The 27,446-nt window shown below is 50.6% G+C and overlaps 1 protein-coding gene across 5 annotated transcripts; it reads left to right on the forward strand.

The window, feature by feature from the left end:
- Positions 1-1,901: 1,901 nt before the first annotated feature.
- On the forward strand, positions 1,902-27,029 carry ogdha (oxoglutarate dehydrogenase a). Of its 5 annotated transcripts, XM_061816376.1 has the most exons (23): positions 1,902-3,108; positions 5,038-5,436; positions 7,168-7,344; positions 11,473-11,562; positions 11,862-11,964; positions 17,507-17,622; positions 17,980-18,134; positions 18,199-18,345; positions 18,433-18,523; positions 18,603-18,782; positions 18,843-18,971; positions 19,526-19,858; positions 20,468-20,570; positions 20,662-20,790; positions 21,995-22,145; positions 22,866-22,993; positions 23,108-23,286; positions 24,067-24,138; positions 24,221-24,346; positions 24,422-24,494; positions 25,715-25,878; positions 26,060-26,214; positions 26,312-27,029. In XM_061816376.1, the coding sequence occupies exons 2-23, from the start codon at positions 5,197-5,199 to the stop codon at positions 26,430-26,432; spliced, it is 3,162 nt and encodes a 1,053-aa protein (XP_061672360.1). In that variant the 5' UTR covers positions 1,902-3,108; positions 5,038-5,196; the 3' UTR covers positions 26,433-27,029. The 5 variants fall into 5 exon arrangements, with proteins under 5 accessions (XP_061672360.1, XP_061672362.1, XP_061672361.1 ...); XM_061816378.1 differs by lacking the exon at positions 11,862-11,964 and having other exon boundaries at positions 11,473-11,566; XM_061816377.1 differs by lacking the exon at positions 11,473-11,562 and having other exon boundaries at positions 1,904-3,108.
- The last annotated feature ends 417 nt before the right edge of the window (positions 27,030-27,446 follow it).

The raw sequence follows: 27,446 nt of genomic DNA on the forward strand, positions 1-27,446 counted from the left end.
GTCCGCTGTCGCCTCGAAGTCGTTGATTTTGGGGGACTTTGAATCAGGCCAATCAATATTCGCCCAGAGTGCGCATAATTGCGCATTTCCCCCCCAAATACCGACTTGATGAAGTGCAAGCTGCTCTTCGGAGGCGGCGTTTTCCCTTTGGGTTCACGTCAATATTGCCCAAAACTGCCAAAATGGGACATTTGAGAACAACAACCCTCACGCGCAGTGTTGCCGTAGTTACCTCGAAAAAGTCACTTGGTGACTTGACTGTTTAGTTGGGCTTGAAAATAAGGGTAGGGTAGGGTAGGGGGGGGGAGTAACTTTGTGGCTACTTTCAGCAGCTTATCCACAGTACAACCAATGTATGAATCATAATCTCCAAGGATGATGTGTCTCATTACATTTTACTTGAAGCGCTCGCTCCCAAGTTTTCACCTAATTGTACGCACGCCTCGAGTAGTTGCGATTGTACGAATTATGTGGCATCCGTCGCCTCAGCCACATCGCAAATGCAACCCTTCGATTTGTATGAAGGAGGAAGACCCGCCGGCGGCTTCGTGCGCTTTCCAAAATGTCACATCACTCTCACCCGAACGGCTCTCTTGTAGAATCCGAATCCGAATCCGAATCCGAATGGGCTTTATTGGCCAATTGTGTATTTGTCTCCGGCAGTCGAGTCGGTGGGCATTTTCTTCTGGTGGTGTGGCAAATTCCTCTGAAGTGATTTCATTTCAAAGAACTGCAATGGGAGTTAGTCGTGGAGAGAGAGAGAGAGAGAATCTGCTGCACGTCTGTTAACGATGACAGAACTTGAAAAGTGTTCAGCGCCAACGCCGAGTCAGAAAAACGGAATAGTGAGGATCCAAAAATCCACGTCAAAAAAAAAAAAAAAAAAAAGCATACTGGACCACTCTGATCATTTGTGAAGCTTTTAAGAAAAGAATTGTAACGTCTTCTTGGGTCGTTTTCCCAGTAAACGACTGTGGAGTTCCCCGCGGGACCGACCCGGTTGCCTTTTTCCCACGGTGGCGTGCTTGCTCGACAAGCGGCCAAAGTTTCCTCCCTGCATTGTCTGTCCTTATAGGTTGGGAGTGTCTGCCATGCCGTCCGTCCGTCCGTCCTTCTTCTTTTTCCTTTGGGCTTGTGCCACTAGGGGTCGCCACAGCGTGTCATCTTGTTTCCCGCGGCTCCCCCTCGCAACATCCATCACCCTTTCTTTTCTTTGGTCTTCGTCTCTGTCGCTCTCTTCCCTGACAGCTCCATCCTCAGACTCCCTCTTGCCTTTGGACACGTCCAAAGCATCCAAGTGTGCTCTCTCGATCGAACCTTGTCTCCAAACCATCCAACTTTGGCCCAATCCAACCTGCTCACTCACCACCTCCAGTTCTGGTTCCTGTTGTTTCCGTCCATCGCCGCTGTTTCATCATCCGAGGAGAGACTCTTCTGTCGCCTAACACAGCAGACACCTTCCGCCAACGGCTTGGACCGGTTCCTTCACTTTTAGAACTGGTAAGTGAGCAGAAGGAAGCCGGTCGCCAGAAAAGTCACGCCGACCGGCGAGAACCAAGACGGACGGAAGCGGACGCGAAAGGATGCTCGCAGAGGTTTTGTTTTTGTTTTTTTTTCCTTTTCCAATTGCTCTCCCCGCCGCAAAGGATTCGTGGACGAGCCTTTTCAATCAACTGATTCCAACTCAAAAGAAGTGCCTTGCCCTTTGCGGGCTTTCACCGCAGATCGCAACGTCGTTTGCGGACGTGGCGCTCCACGGGGATTCCGCTCTAACCTCAGGAAGGGGCTCAAGAGCTGATCCCTGATGAAGTCCCACGTCCACCTCACTGCTGTTCTGCTGCCCTCATTCAGGTCCTGTCTTGTTCTAACTGTTTTTTTTTTTTTTTTTTGCCACCACCCTAGACTTCCGCGTCTGCAATCCTAAGCTTGCTCTTGGTCTTCACGTCAAGTGTTGCGCGAGGCCGTCCAAACCCCGCCCCGAAAACGTCGCACGTTAAACTGGGTGACGTCGCCGGGACGCGTGGCGGTTTCAGCTCTCTTTCGCCCTGCGCTCTTTTCCTTTTCTTGTCCGCCGTGACCCCAAGCTCGCACTTTATTCCCTGGGACAATCTGAGCGATGACCTCCGACCTCTTCATGGCGCCAATTCAGCAAATGGAGGTTCAGGTTCTTCACCGTGTCCTCCGTCGCCTGATGCGCCGAGACGTTTTCCTTCACAGCAATGATCTCACCATCGCTTCAAACTCGGGGAAGTTAGTTAGGAAGCCGTTAATAGTTTTGAAAATGGCAGCAGTGGGAAAAAAAAACCTTCTTTCATTTGTGGAACTTCAGTTTTTTTGTCTTCTTCGGGTCCATGAACTTGGGTGACTTTCCACATTCCTCACCAATCTGACCTTTTTTTATTGCTTTTTTTTGGGGGCCCATTTTCATACATTTGTCTCATTTCTGCTTCCGTGTCAACTTTTATTCATACATTTAGCTAATAGCTAACTGCCTCAAAGACAAAGTGTGAGAAAAAAAAAACCCAAAACCTAATCCTCGTCTGAGTCCATTTCAAAAGTTTTGCTGCAATGACAGTCGCTCAATCAAGCGGGTCGCCATCTTGTCCGACGCACGCATTTGGCCCCGTGGCGTCATAACCTGACGGCAAATGGAACGGCGGCCAACTTGTCACGCTGCATCTTTTAATTTATATTTCAGAAGGTTTTTTTTTTTCGGGGAGCACGCAATGTGCTTCGTGACGTCACCATAAACAACCGCAGACTATTTAAATTGAAATGAAAACGATTGTAGCTTTGCGGGCGTCGTGACTTATTGACCATAAACTACAAGACACTATTTATATTGTTACTTAAACTCTATCGTACGGCATGAACTTTTTTTTTTTTTTTTTTAACTTAGTGGGCATAGTTATAATAATACTGTAATTCAGAGGTGGGTCATTTTTGGTGCATGGCATGGTCGTCACTTCCGCCTCCGTACGTCACTTCCTTCCCGGGCTTCTTCCAGGCTTGTCAGGCCCAGTTCGAGCTGTCACTCATGCGCCGGGAGAGTCGAAGGGCGTCCTGGCTGCCGGCACGCAGGCGAGCCGCTCCGTAGAGTTTGTGGAGGTCAGTAAAGCCGCCGAAAACAGCCGAGGGACGCTCGCCCCCGCCCGACTGGCGTCTTTTTCCAAGACGGAGAAGGCGCGACGTCCTTTCTCGGGAAAGGCGCCGAGACAAAAAGCTGCTAGCTGGCTAGCAGCGCACGCTAGCAACCTTGAGCGAGGCAACCCCGAAAGTGACTCGAGGCAACATTTTCGGCCTCCGAACCGAACGTGGCGGAAAAGGAAGGCTAATTACGGAAGCGGTTGAGTTAGCTCCCGCGCTAGCGGCGCAGACGTTTCTCGGAACGTCTTTTTGTTGGAACGTTTCGTTGTTTTCGTTCAGCTCGGACGTTTGGGGGAGGACGCCATGATTGACGGTTGCCCCGCCCACTGGAAACAGCCGCCGCCGTTTTTAGGCGGGCTTCCGATGCGGCAACCAATCGGGACGGGAGAAACGGTCGGTGGGCGGGGGCTACGGCGAGGGCCCCTGCGGAGACCAACAAGGTCAAAAACTTGTCGGCTTGTCGGCTGCGTCACTTTCTTTGCGTTTCGCTTTTTAAGGGCTTCGAACGCTGCTTGTCCGTCTCGAGAGGTGCGCGACGTTCTGTGGACATTGGACTTTGAGATTTGCTCTTTTGAGGAGCAACCGTTCATCAGCACATTCGCCCACCGCTCATTTCACAATCGAGGAATCATTCCGAGACCTTGTTAAGATTTCAGCCGTTTGCAATTTCTTGTGCCCTCTGTGAAGCAGTCATGAAAAAGAAGACGTTTGTAAGATGAGTTTGATTTCCAAGCACATTGATCGACGTTTTGGCCTCGACTGGAGCAGGCCGAACTAGTTAGCGAATCGTCAATCGGCGGTTCTCAAATTGTGAAAGTGGACCTTTTTTAGTGACTGGACTGTAAATGTCTCTCGGAAGCGCTCGTGTTTCTGAACGGTCTCAAAACGGGCTAACCAACGTAACTTCCGAAGCACGTTTTTTTTTTCTTTTTTTTTTTTTTTTAGCCGACTCCTCCCGCTTCTTCGAACTAAATTGAGTTCTGATTGGATCCCGTGTTTATCAAAAACCACTGAAATCCTTGACCGAGATGGCAGTCCATTTCGCCATCGACTCAGTCCGGGTGCCCTCATTTTTATGTAGTCGTCATCTGCTTCTAGTCAGGGGTAAAAAAAAAAAAAAAAAAGCTTATCGACTATGATTGTGATGAAAATTTGGGGTCCAGAATGTGTTAGCCCGGGAGGTGATCCTCCTGCAGTCTGTGGCTCTTTGCCAGGATTCAGGCCGTCCTGAAAGGATTCTGAAGATAGTGAGATAATCCCATTTGCAGCTCGGTCCTAACGGCCATCATGAGCGCGTTGAGCTTTTGAAAAGAGGCAAAAACAAATGTCGGCTGGTTTGGAGCACGCCAGCAAGCGTCGGATGCTCTGAGCGTTGACTACGCTCGGCGGCGCGTTCCCTCCTCCCCGATTCCTGGTGGCGTTGGTAGCATCCAAGTACGTTTGCCGGCCACCTCCTTTTTCCATTCCACTCATATTTGAGGCCGTGCCTTTGCGCGTGCCATCCGACGACTTCGCGCCTCCATTTGTCTTTTCGCATATTTGTAACACTACATTATCGAGACGGGCAGTCAGTACAACGTAGATTGCGGGTGTCGCGTCGAGACTCAAATGATCGCAGCTCGCAAACTCAAACGGCGTAGCGTAACCAGCACATAATCAAACCGATACGAGATTGACTCGTGAAATATTTGACAGAAAACAAGCACCGGCGCGACTCGCAGCAAACTCAAACGTGGCGACCAAACTGATTTGTTCATATTCAGGGAAAAACTTGACATGATGATGATAAGAAGAAATTGAGCAAAACGTGACTCCTGGCATAAGTTTTCAAATGGGACGTGTGATTGACTTTGAAGGTTTCCCGCCTTACGCAATGTTTCCTCATCCCAGGATCTGATTGGAGAAAGGCCCCAGTTTTTGTCCACCCTCGTTATTGTCACCTTGAGGAGCCCTCGCCTTTTTTGGGGGGATCGTCGTCGCCGTCATCCTGTGCGGTAGCGCTGTTGCCGCCACGCGCGTGCCAGCTTGAGAAGGACTACGACGCTACCGATGCATCGATTAAGGACTTGCGCCGTGCGCTTGCGTCCGCTCACCGCCTCGCAGGCGGCTCAGAGCGTCGTGCCGCCGCGGCCGCCGGCCGCGGCGGGCCCCTCGGGCGCGAGGACGTTGGGGCCCATCAGGCGCTACACGGCGCCCGTGGCCTCGGAACCCTTCCTGAACGGGACCAGTTCCAACTACGTGGAGGAGATGTACTTTGCCTGGCTGGAGAACCCAAAGAGTGTTCACAAGGTGAGCTGGCCGGGGCAGGGTCGCGTTTCAAAAAGTCACAAGTAACTTCACTCAGGTCGATGCTAATATTAGAGCCGGCAAATATCTTAGCGAGGAGACTGTGCCTCTGGGTGACAAATGAACAAACGATTCCTTCCTTTTCGATGCTCCTGCGTCACCGTGGGAGGCGAGCTCTGCTCTGCGCTGCTACGGAAGCACAGAGTTAAGTCGGGTGTGGCATTTCCTCGCGCCCGCCGATTCCGTCGTGTGTTTCAGCCTCGCTTTTCACGCCACTTGTTGCCAGATGCTTGTGCGTTCGCCCGCGCCAGCCGTCCCGTGTCACAACTCGCTTACATTTTCATGTTTTGCCATGTCTGATTTTTGACATTGTTTCGTGTTTTCGGGACTGACCCTTCGTCGGTTTTGATCCTATTACGCATGAGAGAACTGAGAAGAAAATGGCGGCGTCGGGTTCTGGAGGCAGAGTAAAAAAATGAGTTGTGTAATGTAGGAAACCAGAACCACAACCTTTTTTTTTTTTTTTTTTTTGGGGGGGGCCTTCGCGGTTGACCTGGATTAACACTATAAAAATGTGGTTCCTAAACCGGGCCCCATTGACCTCCGCAAGACAGGGTTAGGGTTAGGGTTGCGTCAGGAAGGGCATCCGGCGTAAAAATCGTGCCAAACATATATATATATATATATATATATATGCATGCGTTCATCTGAGATGATCCGCTGTGGCGACCCCGAAAGGGACAAGCCGAAAGGAAAACGACAACAAGACAGAACCGCGTTAAAGGAGATCGTTTGCGAGCATAAACGACAGCGCGGAACGTCCCGGGATTGTCAATGACAAAATTTGCGTACAATTCAAAAATGTTGGCCTATCCGAGCTCAAAGCGGAAATACAGAATAATATTCCGAAGGATGTCAATCATACATCATCGATGCTTGAAAAGCACACGCGGATTGCCATACACGTATAAAAAGAAGTTACAAGGTATTCTGTTTACATTTGATTTCTGTGAGCAGCTCTTGTTGAGAGAGCCTCTTTAATTTCATTTACAATAAGAAATCATAATTTGGAGTTCATCCTGATTTTGTTCAGCCTTGTTTCTGGAGTTCTGATCACGCCTTTTCGAAAGTGGGGACTTTCCAAAGAATTATTGCAACTTGAAAAAACCAAAAAGTGGCATCTGGATTCATCCCGACCAAGTTTAAATGAGGACACACAGAGCAGCGAGCGTGTTTTTGTTTTCTCTTGAAGGGAAGGTTGAGGAATGTGGCGACATGTTTGGGAATGTTGGCGAGGAGCAAAGGACAAAGCATCCCGGGTCACGTTGGCTCCGCTCCGCACGTGACTCGCTTTCGTCAAGCGAGAAGTTGGCGCCGTCCTCCCGGTGGAATATTTGGGAAAGTGTGACGCGGGATTCTGACTCAGGCTTGAGTCTTCTGACCACTCAGAGCTAACTGCTAGCAGCAGACTTGGAAACGACGGCCACAAGTGCAGCGTTGCCATTGCCAAAGTCTTTTCTGGCATCTTGTCCCTTCGCACCCTCGTTTTCCCTTTCTGACGCTCGGTCACCCTGTAGGCTGAGAGTCGGGAACCGCTAATCACGAGTAACTGATTGCCGCAGTTGGAGATTAGCGTAGCGTCTACTGAGCAAATGTTTGTTTGTCTGTGAAGGACAAGAAGAAAATGTTTGGTTGTTTGACCCTTTCTCTGCTCCGCTTGTTGTTCCCGACCAGTCATGGGACGTGTTTTTCCGCAACGCCAACGCCGGCGCCCCGCCCGGCACCGCCTATCAGTCCCCGCTGGGCCTGTCCGAAGCCCCTCAGATCTCATCCCTGGTGGGAGCGCAGCCCAACGTAGAGAAGCTGGTGGAGGACCACCTGGCCGTGCAGTCCCTTATACGTGCCTATCAGGTACACTCGAACGCGCGCTTTGCTGACGTGGGAAGCGGCAAGGCTCTGTCCTCAGTCCCTCCCTCTTCTGTCATGCACTAGTCTTACAGTATATGGAACATTGTAACAATGTTGTGTGTGTGTGTGTGTGTGTGTTTTTCAACATTTTTATCATTGCGAAGGGCTTGGCACCAGTTGAAGATGTGTATTTGCTAGCATAAATGTTGATAAATGTTAGAAATCACGGGGAGGAACATGGCAAAGTTTTGTGCTTAAAACGAGCATACTTGCCAGTTCATTTTTAGATGAAGACTAGTTGCACGTGCAAAGTTGTTCGTTTTAGTACAAAAAATAAATCCTGAGCAATTTTGACATTATTTATGATTGAATTAATTAGCCAAATATTTGAGTACAAAAAATAAAATGAAATCAAATTAATTTAGTTTTATTTATTTTTGATTCATCCACGAGCCTATTATTACTAAAGGCGTATGCTTGATTTGATTTAGTCGTGAAATTTGTGTTCGTTATCATTTTCTCGACTTCTAATTCACTAATTCTAATTATTTATTCAAATTGAGACAAAAATGTTACGAAGCGATAAACCGGCACAACAAAGGGCGTGTAAAGTCCACAGAAGAGGAATGTTCATAAGCCTGCCAAACTTGAATTTAAAAAAAAAAAAAAAAAAAGGCTATCAACTCGGGCTTGAAAGTCGGAACGGATGGATGCAGACATCAAAAAAATCACGTTAGGAACGCGCAAGTTTAAAATGGATCGATTGTTGTGTGCTGTCCCACTTGTCAAGTGAGCAAAAGGACAGCATTTAATAAACTTCAAGTGAGTAAGGTTTGGAAAACTGGATCACTCCATCAGGCCGTTGCATTGTTCATTCGAAATACTCGGCCTCTTTCAGTTCTAGTTTTATTTGTGGGGATTTCTCCTCTTCAAAAGGTAAATTACGTCGACTTCAACTTTTCCCCCCTGATGAAGTCTTTGATGTTGGCAGTCGGCTTCAGGTGATCAGTCTTGTTGCACGATGTTTCTCCCAATTAGTTTTGGTGGATTTTTCTGTAAATTGCCCGACAAAACGGTTTTATACGCTTCAGAATTCACCCTGCCGCTCCCATTTATGAGTTCTGGAAGGAATCAAAACAAGTGAGCCCATTCCAGAAACACACAAACTCCCCCCCCCCCGCCCACCCTCGAAAGTGTCTCCCATGGAAAAACGATCCCTGTGACGGAAAATATGAATGCGTTGCAATTCCCCTCGCCCGGGTCGGATCGGAGGCGGGGCTCATAGGCGTGCGCCAATTGGACCCGGCCGGCCACGCCCCAGCCCAGAAAGTGAAGGTGAAACGTGGCCTTCCCATGGGCTCGCCACTTATGGGAGGGGCAGTGGTGGGGTGGGCAGGTGCGGCGCGTCCGAAGGCGAAAACCTCGGCTAGCTTCAGAAGCTGTCTCGAGTGAGGTGGAATGTCGCCTCTTTGCCGGGGAAGGAACCTGAGCCTGCTATGTGAGGTGGAGAGATTTTGACTCCACACGCAGCCTGGGCTCTGCTACGGGGGTGGGGTGGGGGGTGGGGGGGGGGACTCCTTCGCTCCGCTCCGGAATGGTCCGTCCGCAGTCCGCGGCTCGTGACCGTAGGCGGGAGCGGACAAAATGACTGGCTCAGAGCGGCTGCGGGTCAGGTTAGGCTCGAATCGAAACGATCCACGGGAGGCGGCCGGCCCATCGGAACGCGTCCCAGCCGGGGACTGGCGAGACTTTCTCCCAGTCGGCTTCGGAGCAGCTCGGGGGGATCCCCCTGGAAGAGGGCTTGAAAATGAGCTGACTTCGGATTGATGGATACATTTTGATTTTACTGTTAATCCACTAACCGGATTTCAAAAGAAAAGGCAGGAATGCACATCAAATAGTTTTTGAATCGTGCAATTAACCGTAATAGAACTACTTACAATTTTGAAATATGTAAGGTTGTTTATTTTCCCAATTAATTTTAGTTCATCCAACTCACAAGTAAAAAAAAAAAAAAAAGGTCCAGTTTAAAAACAAAATAATTCACTGGCATAATTAAACATTATTACATCAATCATAATTTTACAAAATAGATCCACATTTCATAAAAATGTTTAATTCACACATTAAAAATGTAATTTTGATGCTTTATGTAATTGAGCTAAATAGTTCTTAAATGGGTGGAATGAATGAAAATGGCGACTTTGCCCACGCGAGTCGGTTCCTCGGCTGCGATGGATGTCGCGCGGGTCTCGGCAGCACCCGCGTGACTCGTGTTGGGTGATTGGACCCGCGGCCACACCCCCTTCCCTTCATGTCCTATTTCCCGCGATGCACCGCGCCATACGCAGTTGACGACGAACGCCCGCTGGCACAGCGGAACCTCCCGAGTCGAACTTGCCTCTTGGGAAACGGTCCAGTTTTTGATCCCCGGTCGGGTTGCGAGGCATTTTCCAACATTGTCACTTTCTGGTTATATTTGGCTAAAATTACACCGTGTTTGATTTGGAAATGATGATTTTTTTTTTTTTTCCTCAACTGATGAAGTACAATTCGCTCACAACATCTGTCTCTCTTGTTCCACTTGGGTTTTTATGCTGTTCATTTTTTCCAAAATCAGATTTCTTCCAAAATTTGAGTTGTTTTTTTTTTTTTTTTTTTTAGATTTTTACTTGATTTTTGGTTATTTCTCATCTGAGAAAGCGTTTTCTAACAATTGTCGCACGCGCGTCGGCGAGGCTTGAAAGGCCGTCGACTCAGAATGACGCTAATCCATATTTGCCAAGTGTGTCAAAAACACACGAGAACATTTTTTTTTTTTTTTGCAAGAATGCGTTGTATGTGCCCTCCAGGCTAAACCCGTTATTGCGATTAAGATTGTATTTGTTGAATAAGAACGAAGCAGATGAACTGACTTGTCATCCATCTCTTGTGCTCGCATTGCACACACATGCTCAAGTTATACACAGGGGGACAAAATTATTAGTGAAGGAACGATGACTATTTTTTTCCCCAAACTATCACAATAAACTGTTTTTTTTTCCCCCCCTCCCTCTGAAGTAAAGAATCGAGCGTCGAGCAACTCTAACCCTTGTGCCGGCTCACTAGCTTGAGGCACTCTCAACTCTCCTGCGTGTTTATTGGGGATGAGTGCACACAGCGACGCTGGAGCGACACGCCAGGACCCACGCGCGCGAGACGCCAACTAAATTTGCGCCGGTGTCCGTAAAGGGGACTTCAAATGAATGAGCAGCTTCCCGTCAAATGTGGATTCTTCTCATCAAAGACGAACAGAAGCCGGCGGTCGACTGCCGCGAGAGCCGATTTTAGCTGGCTAAGGCACACGTTGAACAAATTGAGTTGTTAAATGGCCAACAGCCAACAGCCGAGGGCAAGCGCCGGTCCCGCCCGCCAAACGTTCTGTTCGCACGGCACCCTGGCTGGACTTTTTTTTTTTTTTTTTTGGTTATATTTTTGTGCATCTTCTCCTTCAACCAAAACCGCTTCGTTTTCTTCCAGAGATGATCCGTCGTCGTCAGTAGGACGCGATCATCGTTGGCGGTGTGTGCAGAGTTAGTGCCTATTAATTTGGGGGGCGTGGGGGGTGGGGGTGACTTTGCGCGCAAACGCTCCAACTCCAACGTTTGTACTCTCTCAACGTGGCGCAACCCGTTCACGTTCGCTTTAGTCCAAAAACGCAGTCCTCGCCTCCCTTTTTGTTTCCCATTAGTGTCATTTATTTTCTTTGTGTCTCCCAATAGATCTTTTGTAGTTTGAGTGTAATATTCAATAAAAATGTGGTTTTTTTTGCGGTTTGGAGTTGAATCGGGAGACCTCTGTGATCTACAACTGGTATTTCCTTTAGATTATGAAACCGATTAAAGGTTTGTCATCGCTTTGCATCCATTTTACCAGCTTCAAGTCACGCAGCTTGGCTGGGAGGAATCGTTTCTTAAATCAATAAAGTTGATCCAAACGCCGCTATGTGCTACAAAAAAAAAAATCCAGCCTTTCAACTAGTGGGGGCACATCCAAGTGCATTCTTGAGCAAAAAAAAAAAAAAAAAAGATGCGGTCGGGGGTGTTTGTCGGACTTTGGAGGTTCCAGTGTAACAGTTGTGTGTGTGCGTAGGTAATGGGTCATCACAATGCCCACTTGGACCCGCTGGGCATCAGCTGTGTGAATTTTGATGACGCGCCGGTCAATAGTGGCTTCCAAGACGTCGGTGAGCAAAAGACGGAAAAGTGTTTTGTGCTCGTTGTGTTAACGTTGCCTCTCCGTCCCACCCACCACCCGCCCTCCTCTTCCTCTTCCTCCTCCTCCTCCTCCTCCTCCTCCTCCTCCTCTTTGTGTTTGCTCGTTTGTGTTTGTGTGTGTTGCCATCACAAAACTTCCCGTTTGGTCTTCGTCCACACGTTTCCTCACTTGGCTTCGCTGTCCTCCATCCTGTCCTGTCCTGTCCTGTCCTGTCCCTCATCCTCTTCCTATCCCGGGTGGGCTCTGTCCTCATCCCCCTGTAGATTCGCGGTCACCAGGTGGCCCAGTTGGACCCGCTCGGCATCATGGACGCCGATCTGGACTCGTGCGTGCCCACTGACATTATCACGTCGTCCGACAAGCTGGGTGAGGAACCCGAACGGCTCTCCGGATCCCGCTCTGCCTCGCATGGCGGCACCCCACCCCCCCACACCCCCTCTACCCTCGGCCCCGTACTTCCCCGAGTTTTTTCCCGCTCCGTCGCTTCCACGGCTTTCTTGACCATCACGAGGACTTTTCTTCTCCCGGATTTTGAAGATTTTGCTCACGTCAGTCGTACGTCCGGAATGTTTGGAGCCGGCTCGGTGTCTTGTTAAAGTCTCCCGGTCCAGAATGTCTTTTTAGAGGGGAGAGAAAGAGTCTCGCTGGTGCTTCCAAGGAAAGGTTTTAGGCAGGTGCTAACTGAACCCTGGCTCGCAGTTGTCAGGTGGGAATCCAAACCCTCAGGAGATTTGCCAGCTTTGAAATCCTTTGTCTTGTTGGCGGGTGGGGTGGGGGGGGGAGGGGAGATTATTTATTGGTATTATTTTATATATATATATATATATAAACTTGCTTGTCTTCTTAGTTAGGGGTTCTCAGATTTTGGGGTCCAGGCATGTTTCCTACAACCACGGGCACCCAAAAACCTAAATACTGGCGAGATGGGAGCCATTCTAGAACTCTGTCGCATTTCAAGACCCGCAGAGGACACTTTGTTCTGTGACTATATCAGCAATGTAAGAGATTGGACTTTGTAGCTTTGTAGCTCTTTCCATTCTTTATCGATCAACAATAGCGTGGAATGCGTAGCGAGCAAGACGGCAGACCCTTTTTAGCTCGGATCACCACCGAGGTAAAGAAGATCCGACACGTCGATCCCCAATTTATGGTCGCTGCGGTCGTGTGCTGAATCCTTGGGCAGTTTTTCGGGCTTCGTGTTGAAACGTCGCAACGGCGGCATAGACGACAGGACATAACTCAGTGCCGCGTATTTTCCGCAGCTCGAGTCACGGCTTGAAGGCTTTTGGGGGACCCCAGTTTGAGAACCGCTGGTTGAAGTCTTGTTGCCGTTTAACATCATCTTCCTTCAGTGTGTTGCCTCGCGCTACTAACTCGCTTAGCTCTCCTGCGGCCAAGAATAAGGCTCAACCCGTCAAACCGCCCCCCCCCCCCCCCCATACACCCCCCCCCCCCCATGCTGACCTCGCAGAGCTGCCAATTGTTATGGAACATGAGGAGTTTGTTCTGGAAATCACTGATCATTGACTCGTTGCGTCTACAGCGCCGATGACTCGCTGATGGTTGCCCCCGCGCCGACCAATGAGCTACACGTCAAATAGGCCCGGACGTGGAGCGCCTTTTGGCGTTATCACGAAGGAAAAGATGGAAAAGCGTCACGCTCATTTTGAAGCGACGCTTATACAGTCGTCAAATATCCAAATCAGTCATCTGGTGGAACAACACACTTGCCGCGGAAGGCCGGCTGCAAATCTGAACGACCTCGAATGAGAAACCAACGAATAGAAAGTAATGCACGTCCACACGGGACGAGGTCGGAAGCCCAAACCAATCGGGATGAACGTGGGCAGTTTAAAAGTTCCATGATTTGTGATATTGGAGAACTTTTATCACTCCCACAAGGTGGAAATTTGCATTGTTTCCCAGCAGCAGTTGGGATGTCATAAACGTAAACTGATATGAATCGCGCGGCCCGTCACCGAACGCTCGCCGATGGAAGTCGACTGGCGGTGTGTGCGCGGTGTCGCCGCGCGTGCTGATTTTTGCACGAAGGTCGTCGAAAGCTTCGCGCGACCGCCTTGCGTCGTCGGTCGTCCGTGGCGGATCCCCGCTGACCGAGCAAATGAGCTCGCGCCGCTTCAAATAGTTATGCAAAAAGAAACTTCACTTTGCACAATGAGATTGGATCGATTTTTAGGGCCTTCATTTTGATGATACCTCGTAACGTGCGCCTCCCTCTCCTGCCTACTCCTGTGTACAAACAACACAGGAATACAGTTTGAATCTTATATCTGGAAAATGTTTTTGTTGCCCAATCAGGCCAGTAACGTTGTATGTAGGGCAAACTGCGGGGCGGCGCCGTCGTACAGTAGTCGGCCTGGCGTCGGCTGGCCCAAGCTTGCATAAAAGCCCACGCCCCCAGAGCGAGCCGCCGTCACCCGGCCGAACTTCCGCCGTGCACCAGAATTCCGCCGCAATGACTTTTCGTGAGCGCTCCAGTTCCACGTGGTCGTCTTTGGCGTCCTTGTCGCTGCAGTACCAGAAGTACGTACGTCGGACAAAGTGGAAACCAAATCTATTGTCCGTCCGTCAACTCTCCGTTTCAGTCGTTGTAAAAACGGCGGCGGGCGAGATCTGATCAGACAAATGAGGTGAATTTTCCCAGGTTGGCAGCTCTGCGTCGATCACGCGGGAGGCAACGACGGCGCTGGGCTAGCTGCTCCGCTAGTGGCTGTTGGTTGTGGTGTAGTAGCAGGTGGTAGGTGACTAATTTTTCCGGATGTTTCCTCCCTGTCCGGCCCCCGTCCAGACGCAGTCAAGGATCGGCTGAAACTCCTCACGGTCGGAGGTACGATTAGCAGCGCTAGTGTAGAGTGGCGTTGCTAGCTTCTTTTTTTTTTTTTTGTGCGTGGGCAGCGGACAAACATTTGCCTTTCTTCGCCACGGACGCTGAAAGTCATTCTTATCCATCGGTCATTCTCGTATGATTTGATCAATAACAAGTGAAGACGCTTATTTTTTGGAAAAATGAATTTGGCATGTTTTTTGAGAATTTTAGGCCATATTAGTAATGACAGTTGTAAGATGCAAATGTAATTTCTTTGAGTTATACGGAAAGATCATGATAATATTTTACATTTCTGCACAGAATGGCGGCTTACTGAAATCCACTTTTCCACTGCTCCGTAGGAGTTGTGGGATTTATTGAGCCGACCAGCGGTTCAGGTGTGCTCCGCTTTCTCAGATTCGTGCAAAGGCTGTCAGCCATTATGTGACCTCTGGTGTATTGCGACAGCTTGAGGCTCCCTCCAGTGGCGTTAACGGTGAAGACGGCTTTGATTGACGTTTCTGAAAGAAGCCAATAATTCCGTTTTAAGACACTAACGTGGATTCTTTTTTATTTTCATGGGAAAGGAAAATTCAACGGGGAGAGAAAACCAGTAGCCCCCCCCCCCCCCCTAAATAAAGAGGTAGCGCATGTTGCAATCATGAAATTCCATTTAGGTCTTACAACGCTGCAGAAAATTGACCTTTGAAAGTGTAAGTTTATTCGAAACTGATGGCCTTTTCATTAACCGCTGCCAAAATCCAAATAGTTGTATCAATAAGAATTGGGCTATATTTTCACTGTTATTGATGGGGGGGAAAAAAAAATACATATGAAAATGACCTCTAATCTGATCCAACAGCGTTGAAGTGGGTTCCTTCTTGTTGTGTTGTGTGTTCTGCTGTGTGTAGTTAGCCCGGTTAGCTTCCAGCCGCTAGCGCTGTGTGTGTGTGTGTGTGTGTGTGTGTGAGTGAGTGACGTGAGCGTCCAGACGTTGACCCGAGACGACCGAAGGTGAGACGTCGGAAGATGTCTGTCCCGTTCAGAACACGTCCGATCGCAGCAGGAGTCGGCGGGAAGCCGCGATCGCGGCGACGTGAACCGGACGGAGGCTGCGCGCACGCCGCCGCCGCTTCTCCCGTTGGCTGCCGGTCACGTGATGCGTGCGGAACCCGGTTCTGTTTTTGTCATTCGGGCTTCCCGATTGGTGAACAGGCCCCAGGTTGTGGGTGTGACAAATCCAAAAGTTTTCCCACATTTGCCCCGATGACGTTGATTTTTGTCACGAGTCTTGTCCGTCGATGCCACCTCTTCTATCTGAACTGCCGCCTGTCACTTAAAGGTCACCAAAGTGCTCCTTGACACTTAACGGGCAACCTAACGTCTGCCGTCACTTAAACGCCATCTAACGCTGTCCCCGGCCGGATTTTGCAACAGAACTTAACGCCTACATTTGAATCCAGATGTTTACATACGTTGTGCAACAACACACTTTTCTTTTTTTTTTTTTTTGTCTCACTCTCTGAAGTCAAATGAGACTAAACCTGTCCTGTTTTAGGTCAGTGAGGGCACTCGCCAAGAATGAAGGCATGACTCCAAAAGAACCGTTAAAAAAAGACACCACGACAAAGATCTTAACTTCCGGAGACCTGCCTGTCCTCGAGTGGGGCCGTTTGCCCTTCATCACCAAGGTTACATCAGCTTGTAGATCTGAGAACGCTGTTCCAACCGTGAATCGCGGAGGTGGCAGTGTCATGGTTCGGGGCGGTTTTGCGGCAGCAAGAACTGGAGCTCTTCATAAACGAGACGGTGTCAAGAAGAAAGAACATGACGTGAAGATATGAAGGGAACATCTCAAGACATCAGCCAGGAAGCTAAAACCTGAACGTAAATGGGTCTTCCAAAAGTACAGCGACCCCGAGCATACCGGCAAAATACTCCTAAAGTGGCTTGAGGTAAAACAAAGTCAGCGTCTTGGAATGACCACCACGAAGCCCTGATCTCAAGCCCGCGGAAAATTTGCGGGCAGATGTGAAAAGGCGCGTGCGAGCCAGGCAAGCGACAAACCTGGCTCGGTTCCAGCAGTTCTGTCAGGAGGTCTGGGCCACAAGCTTGTGGAAGGTGACCCAAAACCTTTGGCCCAAGTCATGCAGTTCAAATGAAGGAAATGGAGGTCAACTTTTGACCTTGAAGAAAATAATATAGAGAAATTGTCTCCCTCGTCGTTTATTGTGGCGTTTCACATAACAAAATTCATTTGGTGATCCAGATTGTTCTGAAACCAGAGTTTGTTTAATCTCAATTGACCTCAGACAGTGAGAGAAAAAAAGGAAACGTTTGCAAGTCTCTGGCCTCAACTGTGTCTTAGTTCCCTGACTGCTTCTTAAACTCTTCCTGAGTCGAGACCGCCGTTCCTGTCTCCTAAGTGCTCACCGTCTACCATCCACTAGAGTCCACCTAACTACCAGTGGACACCACCTAATCATCATCATCTTAAGTAGTAAACAGTAAGCTCAGTACTCCGGGACGGTTCAATTCCACATAACTTCCACCCAAGGCGCCAGATTTCTGTCATGCGTCCTATGCCTGCCACCCCTCACTGTCAGCTCACTGTCCTAACTGTCTGAAGGAAATTGAACCGCAACCTTCACTGTCCTTGGACTGCCGCCTACCTCTTAACGCTCACCTGAGCTCCAGCTAACCAGCGTCTTTCCTTTCACCGAACTCTCACTCGTCTCTTGTTTGGCATCACTGTCACGTTCGTGCTTGTCCCTTCTGTCCTCATTTGTGGCCACGGAGATCCGAGCAGCTCGTTTGGTTGGTGTGCCGCTGCTCCTGGTGAAAATGCAAATGAAAACGCTGATGTGCTGCGAGTGGAATCCACCCGGGAACGCGCGTCTTGGCCGATCGGTCGGTCACGCGGCGCTGACGATTGAAGGAAGCGCTGACATTTGAGGAAGTCTTGAGCCAAAGTGGAGGCTGGACGCATAGTCGCGGTCCGCTCCTTCACTCCTCACCGCCGGGGGGGCCGTTTCCACCGGCCTCCTTGACTTAGTGCTCACCTGCCGCTGTGTCACGTAGGCTTCTACGGCCTGGACGAGTCGGACTTGGAGAAGGTCTTCCGGCTCCCCACCACCACATTCATCGGAGGTTCCGAGAGCGCTCTGCCCCTGAAGGAGATCATACGACGACTGGAGGTATGCGCCGCGGGTTATCAAGGTCAAAGGTGGAAAAGCAACGGGACATGGCACGTACTGCGCGGTTATGGGATTACAGCCAAATTGGAACGAATTTGATGCGTCTCCAGCCAAATAGCCATGGAATGGTTGTCTTTTGAATGTACCGCTATCTGGCGGTCAAATATGTGAAATATCTGAATTGTGATGTCACAGTGGGTGGGGGTGGGGGTGGGGGGGACAAAGCCTTGACTCTGTCGTTACTCTCATGCTCTTTGCAACTGGATGAATTGCGATCGTTTTCCGAGTAATTGGCAGTTGACTCGAGAGAGAGTCTCGTTGACACGCAACATCTCCTGGAAATGTGGCTGGGCCCAGATGGCGTACTGTCAGCACATCGGCGTGGAGTTCATGTTCATCAACGATCTGGAGCAGTGTCAGTGGATCCGGCAAAAGTTCGAGACGCCTGGCGTGATGCAGTTCACCCTGGAGGAGAAGAGAACTCTGCTGGCCCGCATGGTCCGATCCACCAGGTAGCCGGACGCTTTCGGTGAGAACGAAGAACGCGCGTTGACGGGTTGGCGCGTTGCGGCGCAGGTTCGAGGAATTCCTGCAGAAGAAGTGGTCGGCCGAGAAGCGATTTGGCCTGGAGGGATGCGAGTCTCTCATCCCGGCTCTGAAGACCATCATCGACATGTCGTCTGGGAGCGGGGTGGAGTACGTCATCATGGGCATGCCTCACAGGTAAAGCGTACTCGCACTTACGTGTCCGGCGTCTCAATATTACACACGCACTTTTTGAAAAACGAAAGCCGTCATTGCCTTCTTCAGAGGTCGTCTTAACGTTTTGGCCAACGTGATCCGCAAAGAACTGGAGCAGATCTTTTGTCAGTTCGACTCCAAACTGGAGGCGGCAGACGAGGTACCGAGCTGTTCCGTCTTGAAGGCGGTCGCCGTGGTCACGGTGCCCTCACCGCAGGACCCCCGTTTTTCCTCCTCAGGGTTCCGGGGACGTCAAGTACCACCTGGGCATGTACCACCGCAGGATCAACCGCGTGACTGACCGTAACATCACCTTGTCTCTGGTGGCCAACCCGTCGCACCTGGAGGCGGCCGACCCCGTGGTGCAGGGGAAGACCAAGGCCGAGCAGTTCTACTGCGGGGACGACGACGGGAACCGGGTGGGTTGCGCCGGACCCCGGACTCGCCCCAAACCCTGATGCCCGTTGATCTGCGTTCAGGTGATGTCAATCCTCATCCACGGGGACGCCGCGTTCGCCGGTCAGGGAATCGTGTACGAGACCTTCCATCTGTCGGACCTGCCGTCCTACACCACGCACGGCACTGTGCACGTGGTGGTCAATAACCAGGTAAGACCCCGCCCTAGAACTGCTCGTGTCCGCCTCGTACCAGGAGACCGAGGTCGGAATCGCCGCGATGTCGACGCTCATTCCCTGTTAGCTTGTCTGTGGCGTTTTTCAATATATGTTAGCATTGGGCCAGCAGACTTTGATGAGATGATTTTGCTTGAACATTTTCAAGTGTAAGTGTCCAGTATTTTACGCGACAGTTTCACCATAAACTTCAACTAAGAGCGACCGAGAAACAGCTTGAAGCAACCTCGGTCTGACATCTGGGGGGGGGGCGTGAGCTCAGGCGTCAAAAGGGACTTGAAGTGCTTTTGAATTTGTTGTAAATGAGTGTTACTCAGATGCATCAATTAATTAGTTGAAAATGGATTAAAATGTTCAGTTGCCGCCGTAGTCTCTGGAAAGCTTTGATTTTCACCCGTCTTTGGTGAGTCTGAAATGTATCCCTCGTAATAAATGTGTTTTCCCTGCATGCGGGGGAAGAAAACAAAGCAGGACGGGCGCAAATAGTTTTCCACAGGATTGTTTGCTTGCCTCGCTTTCCCGTGGCTTAGATCGGCTTCACCACGGACCCGCGCATGGCTCGCTCGTCTCCTTACCCGACGGACGTGGCACGCGTGGTCAACGCTCCCATCTTCCACGTCAACGCCGACGACCCGGAGGCCGTCATCTACGTGTGCAAGGTGGCGGCCGAGTGGCGGGCCGCCTTCCACAAGGACGTGGTGGTGGACCTGGTGTGCTACCGGCGCATGGGCCACAACGAGATGGACGAGCCCATGTTCACGCAGCCGCTGATGTACAAGCAGATCAAGAAGCAGAAGCCCGTCCTGCTCAAGTACGCCGAGAAGCTCATTGCCGACGGGAGCGTCAGCCGCCAGGAGTACGAGGTACCGGTCCAGGTCTCGTTGACTGCTTCCGATGATTACATTCCTCCAGTACCAGGGTCTCGCCAGGCTTGTCTTGGGACAAACACACCAGTTCCACCATTTTGGATCTGGCATTAGCGGGTGCATCTTGGCTCGTCCTATCGGGGGGCAATTCGTGTTGCCAGGTGACACTCCCAACATAGTACGCAGTGTTTATCCCTCTTTAAATGGAGACCATGCCGCGATGGGTAGTAAGACGTAAAAAAACATGGGGCGGTGGCGTCAGTGGTGAACGCCATGAAACGCCTACAAAGGTTCAACTCGCGCCCCGTTATCCATCTGCCCACTGCCCATTTTCTGAGCCGGGTCGCGGGAGTGCTGGACTGGTTGACAGCCAATTGCTGGGTTCATCGAAACCACCAACCGTTTGGTCTCGTTTTTGTTTGAAAGTCCCAAAATATTTGCGTCAAATGTTTTCTTTCTTTTGTTTTGTGTTGCGAGCACCCCCCCCCCCACCCCAAAAGGAACAATTAAGGTAGTGTATTGGCGCCCTGCCACGCGGGCTAGGAGAGTCACAGGAATACATCATCACAAAGTCTCCCAGACGGTCACCCTGACGTCTTTGTTCAGGAGGAGATCGCCAAATACGACAAGATCTGCGAGGAGGCCTACGCTCGATCCAAGGATGAGAAGATTCTCCACATCAAGCACTGGCTGGACTCTCCGTGGCCCGGTACGGGATGACCGGGATGGGGGGGGACAACCGCTCCGATCCCATTCACGGTCCGGATCAAGAGCTCGTCACGTGTTTGGTTTCTTTCCAGGTTTCTTCACGCTGGACGGACAGCCCAAGTCCATGAGCTGCCCCTCGACCGGACTGACTGAGGAAAACCTGGACCACATCGGACAAGTGGCCTCTTCCGTCCCCGTGGAGGACTTCACCATCCATGGCGGTCAGGACACAACCCCTTGCCTCATTTCACTGACCTCACACCATCAATAAACTCAATCCGGAGCTGTCTCGATCTCTCTCGCTCTGTATCCCGTTAGCGCTCGCATGCCTTAGTTAGCGCTTGTGAATTGAAGTGATATCCCATTCTAAGTCCATTCGGGTTCAGATGATGCTGGTCTACCCTTTGCAACTGTAACCGCTTCCACTCTTCTGCAAAGGTTTTCCATAAAGCTTAGGAGCGAGTTAATGGAACTTTACGATCATTCAAGATTTCCAACTTTGTGGGAACGGTTTGGCCTCGTCCTGTTCTAACCTGACTGTGTACCAGTGCACAAATCAAGGTTCATGAAGTCACGGATGAGTGTTTGATGTGGATGAACTTGACTGCTGTTATGGAAATTAAATCAGGAGACAATCTTTGCACGTCTTCATTTGCAGCCTGACATTTATCTTGTCCTTGAGAGGAAAGGGAGGTTGGTGGAGCCAGAGTTGAGAAACAGTTAAGATAAAGAGTCACACAAGAACAAAGAGCTATTGCAGTCAATTGTCATATTACCATAAAAGAGCATAAAGATTAGCTTTGTGGATTTCATTTTGCCATAGGACTGGCCTGTCAGAGTCCTGCCCTCAACCCGTTGGAAGATTTTTGGATGAATGAGTGTAGACTGAGAACCGGGTCTTGCGGAAGAATCGTCCGCAGTCCCCACAAAGGCCCCCGTGAAGCTCGTGGACAGCCTTCCTGGTAGACTGGAGCTCGTGGACCGGGGTTGCATTCAAGCCTTTGCGTGTCGCTGAGCCGAGCCGCTTGGTACTATGGCGTGTCCCTCTTGCGTCTCCCTTGATCTCATCCCGGTTTCTTTGATTGCTCCCTCTATCAGCCTCTTATCTCACAGGCTGTATCAAGTCAACTCCATCGTCCCTCTTTCCTTCGAAGGTTCTGTCCTCCTCCCTATTTCCATTCATCTCAACTTCACTCCCCCGTTTTTATTTCACCCTCGCACATACGTGCCCGCCTAGGTCTGGTCATCGGTTGTGACCTGTCCGTATCCAGCGGTCTGTTGGGTTAGTGGCTATCTGCTTCTGTCATTCTCTATCCAGTTGGCTATCTGCAGCTCGATCTACTGTATCTAAGACCGCCTGCAGTTCCTATACCTCTTTCTCCACGTGGCTATTATCTAACAATGTATCCTAACTAACCTGCGCAGGTCTGAGCCGCATCCTGAAGGGTCGCGCCGAGATGGTCCGTAAGAGGACGGTGGACTGGGCCCTGGGCGAGTACATGGCCTTCGGGTCTCTGCTCAAGGAAGGCATCCACGTGCGTCTGTCGGGACAGGATGTGGAGCGGGGGACCTTCAGGTGGGTTTGCGGGACTCGCTGGAGCTTTCCCACTTGCGCGTCCGTCATAGGCGTGTGCAGTTGGGCTCGTATGTTTCCAGACTTTGCCAGAATTTGTGCAATATTGGCAGTAGTTGGAAAGTATCGCTGAAGGAGGAACAGGGAGTATCTTATTTTATGGGTTGCTGTTTTCTTTCATAATTAGTCATTTCTCGTGTATAATGCGCACCCATGTATAATACGCAACCCCGAAGTTGACCTGAGAATTGTGAATTTTTGCCCATGTGTAATGGATTTTTACAAGAGATGATTTTGCTCCTCCCCTTATGATGAAAACATGAAGTATTATCTGTATTTTAGCTTTGTCAAATAATAAGCGCTTTATTAGAACACGTAATACTCTTGTTTGTATCCACTGCCCTACTTTCATGTAGTAAATGAGAGAGCACAGTTGTGCTTATATATTTGATGACCTGGGCAGAATTTGTAAGATTTCCGACAGCAAAATGCTAAAGGGATAGCAATCGCAAGTCGCCATCGTGTGCCAGTGATGACCATTTTAGGTTTCTTCCTGATGATTCAAGTTAAAAGTACGTTGCACCCATCCAACAGTGACTTAAACATGACTTCCAGGCGCAGTTTTAGTGGCTCATCACTGTGCCCGTCAGCGGAACAAGCCGAAATTCTGCATTTTCTCATCATCTTGTTATGAGCATTTGTATTTTCTTGTCACTTTTCCAGCCACCGCCACCACGTCCTCCACGATCAGAATGTGGACAAGAGGATCTGCATCCCCATGAACCACCTGGCCCCAGACCAGGCACCGTACACGGTCTGCAACAGCTCTTTGTCGGAGTACGGCGTCCTGGGTCAGTCCCTCTTACGTCCACTTCCTGTCAGGGCCGGGCCACAAAAGGGCAGCGGGGTGGAATCGGCCGGTTTCCTGTCAGTGACAACTTGCGCGCGCGTGGCCTTGCGTTCAGGTTTTGAGCTCGGTTTCGCCATGGCGAGTCCCAACGCGCTGATCTTGTGGGAGGCGCAGTTCGGCGACTTCCACAACACCGCGCAGTGCATCATCGACCAGTTCATTTGTCCCGGCCAGGCCAAGTGGGTCCGACAGAACGGCATCGTGCTTCTGCTGCCGCACGGCATGGAGGGAATGGTGAGGACCCCCGCCCGCCTGCTCGGCATTGCTGTTGTTGTTGTTGTTGTTGTCCCCCCCCCCCCCCCCGAGATCAGCGTCAGATGATCATTTTATTGGCTTCATGAATGTAAAGTGTGGCAGCAATGATTCACGCAAGCTCGGTTTGGGGGAAACCGTCAAATCTTTGCTCGTACGTTTGGTAAGTTAGCAAATTCCCTGAGGATGCCAAAAACAGGCCTTGCAAGGCTGTTTAAAACACAAACCACAGTCATAACAGCTTTATGAACACATTCATAAAAGAGCCGGGAACAGATGCAAGTAAAGAGCAACATTTAGCTTGATTTAAAAACATCACCTCAGTGGCTTCTGGGTATCCACAACGTTTTGAGCTGAGTGGATCTTGCCGGTGCGGGAAACGTCCCCGTGGCCGATCGCTGGTGTCGCTTAAGAGAAAACGCACCACGTCTTTAAAAGGCATGTGCCAAACGAGGGTTTTCTGTGATGGAAAACGGCCTATTCGGTAACACAAATTCGTATAGACGCGAGAATAATTTGAATGCGACTTCAACACGCACAACGGAGCATCCGGCAATCCCTGCATCGCTTCCAGTAAAGCTGCTTGCTGCCCAGGTTGTGTTGTGGCAGAATCCGGTACTGCGCTACATTGATTGGGACCTACAAATATCTCGCGGAACCCATCGAATACCGCGGCTGTAAATTCTGAGAAATAGCGGTGGAGTGAATAATGAACGACGGAACGGCGTTCCCCCGGTGACGCCTCCCTTGTCACGTCCGCAGGGACCCGAACATTCTTCTGCTCGTCCGGAGAGGTTCCTACAGATGTGCAACGACGACCCGGACGTCATGCCGGTAAGACGGGCCGACCTCAGCCGCGCCTGCTTGCGCCCTTCGTGTACTTCCTGTCCACTGACCGGCGGCGTGGTCTCCCCAGACCTTGACGGACGACTTTGCGGTGCGTCAGTTGTACGACTGCAACTGGATCGTTGTCAACTGCTCCACTCCTGGCAATTATTTCCACGTGATTCGACGACAGATCCTGCTGCCGTTCAGGAAGCCGGTAAGACTTGCACACGCCTAACCTCCGGGAACGTGGCGAGCGGGAAGTGATGTCGTGTCCCGTTTGCATCCTCAGCTCATCGTGTTCACTCCCAAGTCGCTGCTGCGCCACCCAGAGGCCAGGTCCAGTTTTGATGAGATGCTGCCAGGTTTGCGCTCCCACACCACCCGTTGTTGACTGTAATTGATAGTACAAGTTATGTCTACAGTTACAGGTCCGTGAAAACATTGTAATGATGAGCTAGATGCACTGAAAACATCCTCCAGATAGATGTGAGTTAATTGACGGCACACCCGGGGAGGTACTCAAGACCACACCTCAAAACGTTACTTCCTTGTTTGAAATCACGAGAGGGGGGAGAATTGGCGCACAACAAATCAGGGAAAGAATTTTGGAGCTCATCCTTGGGTGCAATTTCCAGATGCATGAAAGTGCTAGATTTATTTCCTCAAACAACTATATGCAAGTAGAAACATCGCGGGAGTGTCCAGCCATCACACCGCTCAGGAAGGAGACGAGTTTTAGTGCAAAATGTGCAAATCAACCAAAAGTCAAAAGCCAAAGACCTTGAGAAGATGTTGGATGAAGCTGGTAAGAAATTGTCATTATTCACAGTGAAACGAGTCCTGCGTGGACATGGGCTGAAAGGCCACTGGGCGAGAATGAAGTCATCGGTGCTCCAGAAAGATCAAAAAGACAGATTTTCAGCCCTTCTACAACCGAATGAAGCTGTTTGTCCATCAGGACCCAGGGGACACCTGGAGGAAAAGGGGAGAAACTTGGAGACCTGAGAACACTCTTCCAACTGTGAATCACGGAGGGACTGTTTTGCTGCAGCAGGAACTCCAGCCCTTCATAAAATAAACGGCGCCTCGCGATGAAGAAAGAACACGACGTGGCGATGTTGAGACAACACCTCGAGACATTGGCCAGGAAAGAAGAACGTGACTATCGACGGAATGCCTCCGGTTCGGAACGTGGTGCCGTGACGCCGCCGGCAGATTCCTGGTGTGTTCTTACACACTTGGCCTCTCAGACCTGCGGCGCTGTAGTAAAATGGACCGAAATATGTGCGTTGTGCCATCGTGCGAAAAAGATTATAAACCTAGTGGCCAATCTGGCTAAGCTAAGAAGAGGAACTCCAATTGCCGTACAGTCCAGTTATACGCGCACGTGCGGGTTGACGTGATGACCTGCGACGTCCACACTTGAGTATTTTGGGCAGCGGATTGAAATTGGAGCCCAGTCATCACTCGGGACACCAAAAGAAGAAGAAGACGACGACGCCGACGCCGACTTTTCTCACAAACTAGCAACTGGCAATAATTCCAAAGGAAAGCGACTGAGTTGCGTCTTTCCTCGCTCCAGGAAGCGAGTTCCAGAGGTTGATCCCCGAGGGCGGCGCGGCGGCCCAGCGGCCCGACGACGTCAAGAGGTTAATCTTCTGCACGGGCAAAGTTTACTACGAGCTCACCAAGGAGAGGAAGAACCGCGGGATGGACCAGACGGTGGCCGTCGCCCGCATCGAGCAGGTGGGCCCCCGTCGCGTTTGGCCCGATTCGGATCGTATTCGGGACTTAACCAACGCCTGCCGCCGCGATCCTTAATCTCGAGTGGCCGATCGCGCCCGAGAGGCTCCTCGCGGAACTCTCCGGGTCCACCATGTGTCTGTGCCCCGCAATGAGCCGTGCCCGCGTGCGTGCGTGCGTGCAGTTGTCGCCGTTCCCGTTCGACCAAGTGAAGGCGGAGTCGGAGCGATTCGCCAACGCCGACTTGGTGTGGTGCCAGGAGGAGCACAAGAACCAGGGTTACTATGACTACGTCAAGCCTCGCATCAGGACCACCATCCAGAGAGCCAAACCCGTCTGGTGGGCGCCCCCTCCTTCTCTCGGTCACCCCCTTGACCCCTGTCTCTTATTTGCAGTTTTTCCACCTTAAACTCCCCCCCTTCTCCGTCCGTCTCAGGTACGCCGGTCGCGACCCCGCCGCGGCGCCGGCCACGGGCAACAAGAACACTCACCTTCTGGAGCTTCGGCGTTTCCTGGACAAGGCTTTTGGTCTGGACGCCTTCCAGGACCAGCAGTAGAAGACTCCTTATGACCTCTGACCCCGCAGCAGATGGGACCCTAACCCTAACCTTTGACTGTCACGCACACGCCCGAAGTGCTAAAGTCCCAATGTTGATTTTTCTTTTCCGAGTTGCTAATTGGAAGTGACTTTGATTGATTGACAGGCTCTTGCTTCCCTGCAGCGCCTCCTACAGGCCACCAGTGACAACACTGATTTCTGTGCAGATTTTACTGATTTTTAAAGCGCCCCCCCCTCCATTGCCCAGTCATTTCCGTCGCACGTTCTTCTATTTTTTTTTTTTTACATTTCGTTGACCGACAGTCGGGCTTCTTGTGAGCACACAAAACAAAAAGAGGAAACCCAAAAAGTTTGGTTCGATCAAAGATGAAATCAAAGAAGCCGGCCGATTGTCGGGTCTGTCGAGCGTCGTTCGGTGCGCCGTGCGGCTGGAGAAGGTTTTGCGGCGAGTGCGGCTGCCAAAGGAGACTTGAGCTTTGACGTGAACCCACGAAGAAGGAGAAAAAGATCTTGTATTTATTTTGCTAGAGGGGAGCTGCCAAGTTTTCTTCCTGGTTTTGCTTCATTCAATAAAGATTTCTTGCTGTCCGCCACACATCTTGCCCTTGTCTTTCCAGACGACAACGGCGTTCTCGCGGCACGTTTCCCGTCGAGACCGCCGCTCATCCGCTCCCTACCTGTCACCTTGAGTGTGACGCGAGGAAGGACAAAGACTTTGCAAAAATAAATATCTTGGCCTCACGTTCGTAACCCCGTAATGACCGCGGCCGATTTCCCTCCGAAAAAGCGTCCGCTGGGGTGTTGGTGACCAAACTTTGCGCAGCGATTTGTTGGCCTGGTTCAGTTGTGGAGTTGGACAAATGTAGCTGTCGGTGTGGAGGTTTTGCTCGTCAATTTCATTTGAGGTCCACTCACGTGCGTCTTTGACAGAAGTGCTCACGTTACGACGAGGGTTCCGATTTGGTCAAAACGTGCACGCGAGGGGGAAAGCCAGAGTACATCGCGGACGGAT

Source organism: Syngnathoides biaculeatus, chromosome 4, assembly GCF_019802595.1.
Source record: "Syngnathoides biaculeatus isolate LvHL_M chromosome 4, ASM1980259v1, whole genome shotgun sequence".
Lineage (NCBI taxonomy): Eukaryota > Metazoa > Chordata > Actinopteri > Syngnathiformes > Syngnathidae > Syngnathoides > Syngnathoides biaculeatus.